The sequence below is a fragment of the Vulpes vulpes genome, chromosome 13 (genome assembly GCF_048418805.1).
Source record: "Vulpes vulpes isolate BD-2025 chromosome 13, VulVul3, whole genome shotgun sequence".
Classification (NCBI taxonomy): Eukaryota; Metazoa; Chordata; class Mammalia; order Carnivora; family Canidae; genus Vulpes; species Vulpes vulpes.
In genome coordinates, this window is record NC_132792.1 from 34,732,293 (window position 1) to 34,745,188 (window position 12,896).

The following is a 12,896-nucleotide window of genomic DNA, read 5'->3' on the forward strand; positions in this document are numbered from 1 at the left end:
ACAAACTGAAAGCAAGGCAAGGGAAGGGGTGTTAGTGCGGCCTCAGTTTAAAGTGTAGAGGGCCACCCCTTCAGAGAGCACTCATGCCCAGGTGTGCCTGTTGGCCATGTCATTGGATGAACTCAGTGCTCCTGAATTGTGCAGGTACATGGACCCATCCCTGGACTCTGTGCTGATGGACTCTGCAGCAGCGGTAGCTTTGATCTATATGCAGGTAAGGGTGACTGAGGACTCAAACACCATATGTTACTGACCATTCAGGATTGAAGCCATTGGAAAAAATGTGTGATAGCTAAGAATCCTAGCTCCCTAGAATAGGCAAATTTACAGAGACTGGAAGTACAATATAAGTTATTAGGGGCTCAGGGGCAGGGAGTTATAGTCTAATAGGTACAGAATTTTTGCTAGAGATACTATAAAAAAAAAGTAGGTATAGACACTGTTGACAGTTAAGCAACATTCTGAATGTTTTTAGTGCCACTGAATTGTACACTTAAAAATGGTAAAAATGAGGGGCACCTGGGTGGCTCAGTCAGTTAAGTGGCCGCGTCTTGATTTTGGCTCAGGTCATGATCTCAGTGTTGTGGGATAGAGCCCTGTGTCAGGCTCCACGCTCAGCAAGGAATCTGCTTGAGATTCTCCCTCCCGCTCCCTCTGCCTTTCCCCCAGGTTGAGAGAGAGAGAGAAATATTTTTTTAAAAAACAAAGGCAAGTGACGGGATGAGCACTGGGTGTTATTCTGTATGTTGGTAAATTGAACACCAATAAAAAATAAATTTATTATAAAAAAAAAAAACAAAGGCAAGGACAGTGTGGCAGGTTTCCCTTTTATATTCAAAAAGCAAAGGCTCACCTTTGAAGAAACACGAACATTCTGTATTACCTCATAAACAACAACCAGGGGCTTGCTTTATGTACCCAGACAGGAAGCCCCTCGGTTTCTTACTAAGCTGTATCCAAAAGGACTGCCTCGCCCAGGCCAAGGGGCAGCTGAAGGCAGGAGAAATCACCAAATGCCTCAGAAGTGCAAGTACTGCTGCGTATTTCAGCAGGCGAGGTCGGCATGGCCTGGGCTTGCGCCAGGCACAACTGTCCTACAGTAGGTAGGACAGTTACCTACCTGTGCTTACCTGGCAGTGTTTTTACTTAGTGTCTTACAGAATCATGGGGTCAGAATCAGTGGTGCCTTCAGTCTGACAAAGTAGAGCGTCACTTACGCCTCTCTCCCCCGTCCCCGACTGGACTGCTGGCCTCACGCAGGGACTGTGGCTTTTCCAGTGTGGGGTGGAACACCTGGGTGTGTCGCCAAGGGGACACACGGAGCCCGGCAGCTGGTGTCGATGAGGAGTCGCAGCCCTAATGTCCACTGCTGTTCATGTTACTTTTTAAGAGACCAATGCGATCTAATAAATCGTCTTCACAAAGCTCTTCTAAATTCTAAGGAGGTAAACCAAAATATCACTTCTTAAGTGTTCAGTGTTCACTATTGTAGTTCAATGGCTAGAATATAGTTTTGAGTTCATTTCATTTTCTTTTTTCTTTTTTTTTAGATTTTATTTATTTATTCATGGAAGACACAGAGAGAAAGACACAGAGACACAGGCAGAGGAGAAATAGGCTCCTTGCAGGGAACCCAAGGTGGGACTCGATCCCAGGACCCCAGAACCACAACCTGAGCCAAAGGCAGATGCTCAACCACTGAGCCATCCAAGCGTTCCTTAGTTCATTTCTTATCATACTTTGATCCTCTGTGATTAAACCCATGTTGCATGAGTTGGGACATAATTTACCATTTTAAACGTTTGACGAGGCTCATTGCTGTTGTATCCTTGCTATTCTAGTGTGTTATTAGTTGTGTCTGGTCTATGTGATACCACGTCCTTGGTGGAGGATGCATCACCTAGTTCAACTATTGTCCTGGTGGGAAATAGTCTTTCTGGCCTGGTTTCTAGGTCCATTGTGGTGAGAAATAGGAGCCAGCATCTTCATAGGAAGTTTATCTGTCTTCATCAAGGAGCTGTAAACCAGAGAGAAATGGACTGCATTTCCTCTGCTTATAGCTGGGGGAGGGGGGCGCATGTGTGTGTGGGGGTAGATGGCTTCATGGAAAGCACGCTGAATTCAGTTTCAAAAATGTATTCTGGCCCTTGCTGTGCCGCTGGCTGCCTCTCCGCATGATCTCGGCCGGCCGCCACTTCATCCTTCTGAACCTAGAACTACAACATCCCCCTGTTAAGCGATGAGATTGAATGAACAATTTCTAAGTTTTCTCTCAGCTTGAATAGACTGTTATTCAAACTGTAGCTCTTTGTCTGGCCAAGTCTTCAAATGAGTATAGTTGGTGTTATAATAATCTGTGCCATTATCATCATTATTCTCATTGTTGGCTCTATCCAGGCAGAGAATTCAGCCCCAGGGAGTCAGAACCACAATTGCAGCCTCTTTTGAGGAAACTTTTCTCAGCTCCCCTGGAAAGAAAATGCCTCCCTCCCTCTCCGCTCCCCTGGTATTTTGTTTATACCCTCCATTGTGGTGCTTGTCACCCCATCTTGTAAATACTGTTCACATGCATATTTGCCTAGCTAGACTCTGAATGGCCCAGGGCAGAGACTGTCCTGGGAGCTTAGGATGCATGAAGGTGTGAGAAGCAACCATCCTTTTAAATAATAGTGAAAGGGAATATAAAGGAAGGGAGAAGAAATGTTGGGAAATATCAGGAAGGGAGACAGAACATAAAGACTCCTAACTCGGGGAAACGAACTAGGGGTGGTGGAAGGGGGGAGGAGGGCGGGTGTTGGAGGGGAATGGGTGACGGGCACTGAGGTGGACACTTGACGGGATGAGCACTGGGTGTTTTTCTGTATGTTGGTAAATTGAACACCAATAAAAATTAATTTAAAAAAAAATAAAAAATAAAGCAGGAAAGTGGTGGAAACCTAAAAAAAAAAAAGAAAAAGAAAAAAAAAAGTTAATGCGGAACTCTTATGAGTTCTTCTGATAAATAACGGTGCCATCATAATTAACTACTAAGGGAAACCCTTTGGATTTTTCTAAAGCAGCTGTGCCCCAGGATGTCTTAGGAGCCAGGTGGACTCCCATAACACGTTCCCTTTCTTTTTCTTTTTGAAAATTTGAGTGTTATTAACAAAATGGAAGATTGCATATAATTTTCTGAGTTTTCTCAAAAATATTGAGACTTGGTCAATTCTGGGCCTGTATTGCAGCACCACTGGCCAGTATGGTAACTTTATGCAAATTAGAACAAGGGGTCCCTTCTTTCAGGCAGACCTAACCCCGTGTCAGAGCCCATGGCTCAGTGAAGGGAGTGTTGGGTTGACCATTAACCTCCCCAGAGCTCCGTGGCCCTGGCTTTGCTTAGCCATACTTCAACCAGCTGGAGCCAAGAGGCAGATCCCTTCCTCTCCATTTCTCACTGCTGTACCTCTGCAGGGGTGACAGGGATATGTGTGATTGAAGCTCATTAAACCCACGGCTTAGGTGATCTCACTCGATTTAAAAAATTAGGTTCTACATAAGTCTCCAGCAGCCAGTCTTTGGAGAGCCATAGAACTGAGTAGAGCCATTTGTCTAAATCTGACTCTCATTGTTAGAGTGAGGTACTGTATGCCGTGTATTTGATGACTTGTGTGCCACTAATCAGGGTCAAATCTTTTCAAAGGTGGTGAAACAAAAGCGGTCTGTTCCTGCTGATGTAGGGCATTTAAATCTCTGTGTCGGAGAGCCCCGGGTCCCCTCATGCTGAATGATATATCTTCAGTGAGTCCTTACTGTTGTGACTGCCACTACCTTCTTTAGCCATGCGCTCCCTTTGATAACACTGCCCTGAGATAACAGCCCCTTTATAGGACTCTACCAAGTAGAATTCAGGAAAGAAAAAGGCGTTCCCTTTTTCACACCCATATTGATCCCATTCTGGCATGGTGTCTAGGTTCAGTTTTGAGAATAGTTGGTGATGGGAGGAAAGTCACGGGATGGGTAGTGGCCTACATGCTCAGAGTCAGTGGCTTGGGCAAGGACAGGAGGACTTGGTGCAGCAGCCAGATCATTTTTGTTGTTGTTGTTGTTTCTGAAGTTTTTATTTTTTCACGAGGGACACAGAGAGAGAAGCAGAGACCTAGGCAGAGGGAGAAGCAGGCTCCCTGTGGGGAGCGCAATGCAGGACTCAATCCCAGGACCCCAGGATCATGGCATGAGCCAAAACCAGATTCTCAACCACTGAGCCACCCAGGAGCCCCCAAATTGGGGTTTTAGGCCCACGCTTGCCATTTACACTTTGTGGGCCGTCTTGGAAGGCATAACCTCTCTGGACCTCAATTTGCCCATACTACCACACAGAATAGTTTGGAAAAACTCAATAAGAAAACCTGTCTAAAACAAGTTCTGAACAAGTATTAGTGATTTTTCTTCTCCTCTCTAAATCCTTTCCCCCCACTCTAAATACCAAAATCAAAACTTTATTCAGCTCTTCATTCATTTGGAGATAAGGCATAACCAATAGCAAACACTGAGGGGTGGAACACAAAAACTTGCATTCAGACTAAGGTGTAAATATATACTTGACAGCTGGCAAAGAATTTTTGAGTGTTTGCTCAGTTATCTTGGACAAGCTACATCGAGGTGGAAGACTCAGGGTTTTTCCCTTGAGGGGTTAACAGGCTAACTGAAGACCAATGGAAAACTTTTTAAAAAATATGATAAATGGAAGCAGCACAAGCTAATATACCAGTTCAAACCCCATCAGTTCTGGGGACACCTGGCTGGCTCAGTGGTTGAGCATCTGCCTTTGGCTCAGATTGGAATCCCAGGATCCTGGAATTGAGTCCCACATCGGGTTCCCTGCAGGGAGCCTGCTTCTCCCTCTGCCTATGTCTCTTCCTCTCTGTGTGTGTCTCATGAATAAATAAATAAAATCTTTAAAAATAAAATAAAATCCGTTCTGTATGGAACTTCCTGTTTTTCTAAACACTTGCTGGCCCCAAATATTGTATATTTTCTTTGCCAAGTGGAGAGGCAAAAGAATAAAAAATAAGAAATTATTGATTTCTAGTGAGGTTGAATATAGATTTGGAATTTGGAATTCCTTTTTGTTAATTGCTGATACATATTCCTTGTTTATATTTTTCCTCTTGCTTTACATAAATAATGCTGACTTTTTCCCACATATGATGCAGTCATTTTCTCTAGTTTGCCATTTACTTCTTAGTTTTGTTCTTGTCCGTTCTCAGGTACAGAAGTTTTATATTTTCATGTAATTAGATATGCCTTTATATCTTAAATATAATATTCCTTACCTCAAGATCAGATTGTTTTTTTTTTTTTACATCTAAACCTTTTTCTGGATTTATTTGATTGGGTGGTGTGGGGAAAGAGCTAACTTTAGCTCTCCCAAATGTGGCCAGTTGTCCTCAACCATTGAACAATTTCTTCCTACACCCACTAATTTAAAAAGTAACCTTTATAACATGCAAAACCCTTACATATGTCCACTTGGGTCGGTTGCTATAGCTTTTCATACATGAGTGTGTTTCTGCCAGATTAATTCATTTCTGCAAAGGTTGCTAATCTTACAACTTCTGTCATTTTCAGGCAGTTCAGGACATGGAAAAAGAATGGGCCAAACCCACACAGGTGCAGAGGCAGAAATTAGAGGCTCTCCAGAAAGAAGACAATCAAACAAAGGTAAATCAGATATTGCACCAAGAGAAATCCCTTGGAGGGGAGTTGAAGAAACATATTAGAACTGAGCTGTTTCTTAGTTTATAAACCCATCAACCACTAAAAATGGGCTTCTTTTAAAAAATGAGAAAAGCATCATTGATTTTTCTGATTATATTATTTAAAGATTCTGAAAAATACAATAGACTGTGGTGAACCCCTGGCCTGGTTCATGTAGACCCTCAGCGTTATTTTTAATGACCACAGAGTATTCTGTCTTAGAGTTATCATTTAGCTCACCAATTTCTGATTATTAGAAATCCAGTGGTTTCCTGCTATAAATCACTTTGGCAGTGAGCACCATGAGGCCCAGGACTGTGCCTAATTTATACACACCCTGTGTGTTCCCAACACCTGGTACAGTTCTGAGCTGAAGGTCCCTGAAGGCACAGCCAGCATCCTCCGTCTTTGAGTACATGTTTTATTGTTTCTTAGAATATATTTCTAATCCATTTTTAAAGCTTCCATAAAGATCATAGCAATTCACACTCCCCCTGTCCCCAAGCAGTGATGCAAGTCTGACGAACAAGGCACATTTTAATGAAGAAATGGACTCTGCTTCATTGCGTTGTCTTCTTTTTTTTTTTTTTTTTTTTTAATTTTTATTTATTTATGATAGTCACAGAGAGAGAGAGAGAGGCAGAGACACAGGCAGAGGGAGAAGCAGGCTCCATGCACCGGGAGCCTGACGTGGGATTCGATCCCGGGTCTCCAGGATCGCGCCCTGGGCCAAAGGCAGGCGCCAAACCGCTGCGCCACCCAGGGATCCCAATTGCGTTGTCTTCTTTGCCAGTGTTCACCACTTTGCCAATGTTCACTCATTTATCTTAAACAAAAATGCAAACAAAATTTAGAGGACTCGTTTATACCTAAATTAATATAGAAAATCATTCTTTGGAAGCTCAGATATCTTGAGAATTTTACTGATAGGCAGGATAAAAAAAGAAAAAAGCATATACAGCCATTATTTAATATTTTCCTCCTTGGTATTACGCCTCAGTGTTGTCATGAAAATTTTGGAGTTCAATTTCAATTATAGTATTTATTTTAATGGATATAATATTTGGGTATAATCAGATACATCAGCTTCTTTGGATATAATTACAGTTCCAAAGTGCATTTCTACTCCATAAACTTTTTAACTTAATAATTTAGTAAGAAGATTGCTTTTACTATGTGCTATACTCTGCCGAAATTTATATTTGTATTTTTGACACAAATTTTATTTTCTCTGATGAATTTTGTGTGTGTGTTTCTTATTTTTATTTTTAATAAATTTATTTTTTATTGGTGTTCAATTTGCCAACATATAGAATAACACCCAGTGCTCATCCCATCAAGTGCCCCCCCTCAGTGCCCGTCACCTAGTTACCCCCACCCCCTCTCATCTCCCCTTCCACCACCCCTGGTTCGTTTCCCAGAGTTAGGAGTCTCTCATGTTCTGTCTCCTTTTCTGATATTTCCCACTCATTTTTTCTCTTTTCCCCACTGATAAATGTTTTACCTGATTTTACCATACTATTTGTAATAGTCATTTAAAAAAAAATTTTACTGAGTACATGAATTAGATGAAAAAAAAAAAAAAAAGCTGAACCATGATTCAAATTAACTCTTACTCTCTTGAAGCATCTCAGGATACTGACATAAAACCAGAATTATTTAAGTGTTTATGAAGTTCTTCTCCTGATAATAGATCCAACACATTAACAAGCAATAGTGCTTTACTTTATGTACATGTGCAAGAAAACCTGGAGTTAAATGAGTGAAATTAATTTAAAGGAGCAACTAGTTGATCTAAATCACAGGCTAACTACACCCCATAGGCTGCTGTTTTTGTAATACAATTTTATTGGCACACAGCCACGCTCATTTATGTACGGTCCAAGGCTGCTTTTTGTGCTAGAATGATAGAGGTGAGTAGTTGCAATAGAGACCATATTCCCGCAAAACTGAAAATATTTACTGTATGGCTATTTATAGAAAAGTTTGCCATCCCTTGATCTAAATGAAAATGTACGAACATCCCTTCTCCAGTTATGCATGTTAAATTATCTTTTTCAGGAGAAAGTTTCTTTAAAAAACTAAAACTAATTTTCTTTAAAAAAAAAACCAACTAATCCTTGCAGATTTCTTTTAGTTTGCATATGGTCAGTAACATCGCTGCACTGCTTGTTGAATGACAAACGCCAACAAGTATTTTGAACGAGTTACTAATTTATCACTGACTTTCTAGAGAAATGGAGCTTGACTTTTTTTATTTTTTTTTATTTTTTTTATTTATGATAGTCACAGAGAGAGAGAGAGAGAGGCAGAGACATAGGCAGAGGGAGAAGCAGGCTCCATGCACCGGGAGCCCGATGTGGGATTCGATCCCGGGTCTCCAGGATCGCGCCCTGGGCCAAAGGCAGGCGCCAAACCGCTGCACCACCCAGGGATCCCCTGGAGCTTGACTTTTAAATACTCTTCTCGCTTTTAGAGCATTGCAGCCAAGTTGATTACAAAAAGTTTTTTAAAGTGTTACCAAGCGATAAGATAAAGATCTGTATCATATAGTAAATAAGAGACCATTGTAGCAAGAGCTTGAAACTGCTCTGTATGCTGTGTGGCAAAATTACTCAGCCCCTACCCCACCGCTGCATGTAGCCTAACTCAGGACCTGTCATTTCTGCTGTTTCCCATTGACCCAAAGGGAAGCCGCGCAGCTTAATGCCTTTCCAAAGTTGAATGTGTGGGCCATAGCACAATAAGCTGCTACAACGTGTGGCTTGAAGGGACAGGAGCCCTGAACACCTCTCCCACCTTGTAGTAGCAGTCAGCTGTTCCTCCCTTCTCAGGTCTCAGCACGTTTCACTTTTAAAAGAGAGTGCTTCATATAGTCTTTGAAAGGACTTGTTTTCCTTCCAAAAAGGATCTAGAAAGTGCCAGGTTGTCACTGAGTGATCTTCTTTCTGATTTAACCATGTGTTAAAGTGAGAACTCCCTTTTCTTCACGCACATCTCACACAGCAACAGGCAGGACCATGGTGAAAGCTGGAAGAACAAGGCAGACATCCAAGCTGATATCAGCTTATTAAAAGGCAATGTTAAGAATAACACTTTGTTACAAAGATGAAAAGCCTGGACTAGAAGTCAGGACAGGATGCCTGAACCACACTTGTGAACTGCAGCTGTCCTCTGTTCTTAAGCCAAGTCAGAAACAGAGCAAAAGGGGGCACCTGGGTGGTTCAGTCAGTTAGGCACCCGACTCTTGATTTCCGCTCAGATCATGATCTCAGGGTTGTGAGACTGAGTCCTGCATTGGGCTGGAGGTTGCTTAGGATTCTCTTTCTCTGCCCTTCCCTCCCTTAAAAAAAAAAAAAAAAAAAGAGGGAAAAGCTAAACCTTAACAGTCACATAAAGGTGTACCCTTGACAGTTTTGAGCTGTCTATAACTAGACTTAGAAAACAGACTCGCATAAATAAAATCTTTTAAAAAAAAAAGAGATCCCTGGGTGGCGCAGCGGTTTGGCGCCTGCCTTTGGCCCAGGGCGCGATCCTGGAGACCCGGGATCGAATCCCACGTCGGGCTCCCGGTGCATGGAGCCTGCTTCTCCCTCTGCCTGTGTCTCTGGCTCTGTCTCTCCTTCTATCTCTCAAAAATAAATAAATAAAATCTTTAAAAAAAAAAAAAAGAAAAAGAAAACAGACTCGCGCTCTCATTTCATTGCCATTTGTAAAATCTCTTCCTTTGACAATTCATACCATCATCATATAAAGCAGGCTGTAAAAATTAACTACTTTATTCCTACATAGACCTCAGCTTAGTTTTTTCAAAAGTAGCTGCTTTTTTCTCTTTCTTTCTTTCTTTCCTTTCTTTAAGGAGACTACATATCCAACATGGGGCTTGACTCACGATCCTGAGATCAAGAGTCACATGCTCTACCAACAAAGCCAGCCAGGCACCCCAGCAGCACCCCAACAGCATTTTATCTATTTATTAAAATTTTTATTTATAAAAAAATATTTATTTAGACAGTGTGCAAGGAGGAGAGAGAGAGATGGTTGGGGGACGGGGGAGCAGCAGAGAGAGGGAGAAGCAGTCTCTGTACTGAGCATGGAGCCGATGCAGAGTTCAATCCCAGGACCCTGAGATCATGACCTGACCCGAAACCAAAAATCGGATGCTTAACCAATTGAGCCACCCAGGCACCCCCCAAACAGCATTTTAAATGTACACATTTTGTTTATTTTGCTATTTTTAATCTGCTGCGATAGACTCCTATCTACTCATTTGATTCACTCTATTCTTCTCCATTTATCATTCTCTCACTGAATATTTTTGTTCCTACTGTGTACCAAGCACTGTAACAGGAGCAGAGACACAAAAGGCGCTTTGACTGTGGCTTAATTCCATGTGTTCTAGTAGAATGACAATAGCTTCTAACCTTTTTCAAGTAGTCTTTTGCTTCTTTTGCCCTACCTTTACCCCTGGAGCAGTTTTTGGAGCTATCCCAAGAGGTACGGCACTATGGGTTCTTGCAGCTGGATCCCTGTACCTGTGACTACCCGGAACCCGGCTGTGGGGCCATCCTTTCTGTTGGCAATAATGAGATCAGCTGCTGCATAACCCTGCCTGATAACCAGACCCAGGAAATCATTTTCCAGATGAACAGAGTGAAGTGCTGGCAGGTCACTTTCCTTGTGAGTATCTTGGCACTTTGGCTTACCTATGATTTAAAATCTCTACCCATAGTGTAAAAATCCTATTGACTTTGGATGACAAAGTTGGCAGTAGTGAGAGTGATCTGCCATTTGCATCACAACCTTGAGCGGACTGGCATCTAGGCCACATTAAGCATCACCTAATGGTAAAACCTGTCTATTGTCTGGTATGAGTGTCCCATCCATATCAGTAGACACCCATCTCCCCACTTTACAGCAACAGACTTCTCTACTGCTTGAAGGGTGGCTATAGTAATAGAGCACAGTGAAACAAAGACTACTGTTTACTGAGTACTTACTACATACTCAGTATTGACTAGATCTCTACCCTTGGAAACTGGACACTGAACAGTAGAGCTCTCCTTAAGGATCATACTTACATTGCCATCTCCTCCCAGAGGAAACCCCATGATCAGATGTGTTGAGTGGCTGCTTTGGATCAGACGCTGTTCTGGCACTGCCACATCTATTATTTAATTAAATTCTTGCAGTAACTCAGGGAGCTAAGTGGGATTATCCCCTTTATACAAGAAACTGAGGTTAACTAGTAGAGGACAAACTCTGTTAGAACAACCGTGACCCCCCCAGTTGCTAAATCCATGGAATCCATGGGGATTTTTTAGCTGGCACAATACTAGACCTCTCTGTGGCATTCAGTGTTGTCAACCATTTCCTCCTCAGAATTCCCTCCCCTTTCTCCCCTGTCCTTTTTGGGCTTCCTCTTCCTCTCAGCATTTCTGAAGGCTCATTTCTCCTGGGGTTCCATTTACATCTTTCCTCTACATATTCTCTTGAATCAGTAGCCTACATCCCTGTCAAAAGGTCCAGTATTTCTTAATGCTGGATTGTCTACACTGCATGTCTCACAGACATCCCAAACTTAGCCTTTTCCCAAACCAAACTCATCCTCACCCTCTCAGGATCTCCCCCACTGTGTTCCCTGATTTTGGTAAACAGGACTTCTATCACCTGCTAAATGCCAAACCAGCAATCTTGACATTATCAGCATATGACTTCAGTCTTTGAAACATATAGGAACTCGTTTTATGGCCCCAAATCTGGTCTATCTTGGTAAGTGCTCCACATACACTTGAGAAGAATGTATGTGTATTCTTCCATGATTGGGTGCAGTATTAAGTTGAGCAGTTGAGAGCATTCAGATCTCCTGAAACCTTATACATTTTCTCCTTGTTCCATCAGTTACTGAAAGAAGAGGAATGTTAAAACCCTAAAACCTAATTGTGGGTTTGTCTATTTCTTTGAGGTTCAGTTTTCCCCCTTCTTTTCCATCCTTCTTTTGATTAGGCATTTTATGAAACCATTTATTTACACGATTGTTTTTTTTTTTTCTTTTTTTTTGGTATGCCCTTTCATTTATTTTCAGTTACTTTAGACTTTATTACGTACTTCTTGTGAACTTATTACATTCCACTTTCAATTATTATATCACTTCATAAAAAAATGTAAAAACAATGTATTTCTATTTTCCCTTTTGTGATATTTATTGCCATATTTCTACATATATAAGCCTCCTGCTACATTATAATTTTTTTTAAATTTTTTTTAAATTTTTTTTTATTATTATTTATTTATGATAGTCACAGAGAGAGAGAGAGGCAGAGACACAGGCAGAGGGAGAAGCAGGCTCCATGCACCGGGAGCCCGATGCGGGATTCGATCCTGGGTCTCCAGGATCGCGCCCTGGGCCAAAGGCAGGCGCCAAACCGCTGTGCCACCCAGGGATCCCCATTATAATTATTTTTACTTTTAAACAGCTGATTATTTTTAGTTAAACTTTTAGTTTTGATGTAACTGTAGGTTCCCATGTAGTTAGAAGAAATGGTACAGAAATCCTGGGTACACATCACCCACTTCTCTCCAATTGTTATATCTTGCAAACTTATAGCACAACATCAACACCAGAATGTTGGTCTTGGTACAAGCAATGTTTTCATCATCTGAAGAACCTCTCACATCAGCCTTTATAGCTGTGCCCACTTTCTCTTGTCACACTTCTTATTAGCCCCAAGGAACCACTCCTTGTGTCATTTCAGGAGTGTTGTGTAAAATTTTTGAAAGTGATGGATATATTCATTATTTTTATTGTGGTCCTGGTGATGTAGGAAAGACATTAGGGTTTGAAGCCGATGGCTAAGAATTCTTGAGATGTCTTTGGAGCAAAAAGGTGGTTTTTATTAAAGCACCCGTGGCAGGACCCGTGGGCAGAAAGAGCTGTACTGGGGTCATGGGAAGTGGCCCATTATGTACTTTCAAGATAGGAGGGGTTAGGGAAAGCATAAGACTCTAAGGAATTTTGGAAGCAAGTTTTCCAGGACCTTGAGGGGGCTAGATATTGTTAGGAAAAGGTCATTTGTTATCATCTAATAAAACCTGGGCCATGAGACCCTTCAGACGTATATCTGTGGGTCATATACTTGGAGGATGATTGCCAACTTGTA

General features: G+C 41.8%; 1 protein-coding gene across 5 annotated transcripts in view; it reads left to right on the plus strand.

Annotated features, from left to right (window-relative positions):
• Window positions 1–12,896, plus strand: part of SNX31 (sorting nexin 31) — a 60,762-nt gene that overhangs the window by 30,381 nt on the left and 17,485 nt on the right. For 4 of the 5 annotated variants that reach the window (XM_025994776.2, XM_072734161.1, XM_072734160.1 and 1 more), the window contains 3 exons: window positions 145–214; window positions 5,608–5,700; window positions 10,213–10,416. In XM_025994776.2, the coding sequence (XP_025850561.2) occupies window positions 145–214; window positions 5,608–5,700; window positions 10,213–10,416 (367 nt within the window). The remainder of the gene's footprint in view (window positions 1–144; window positions 215–5,607; window positions 5,701–10,212; window positions 10,417–12,896) is intronic. The other variant, XM_072734162.1, reaches the window with a different exon arrangement.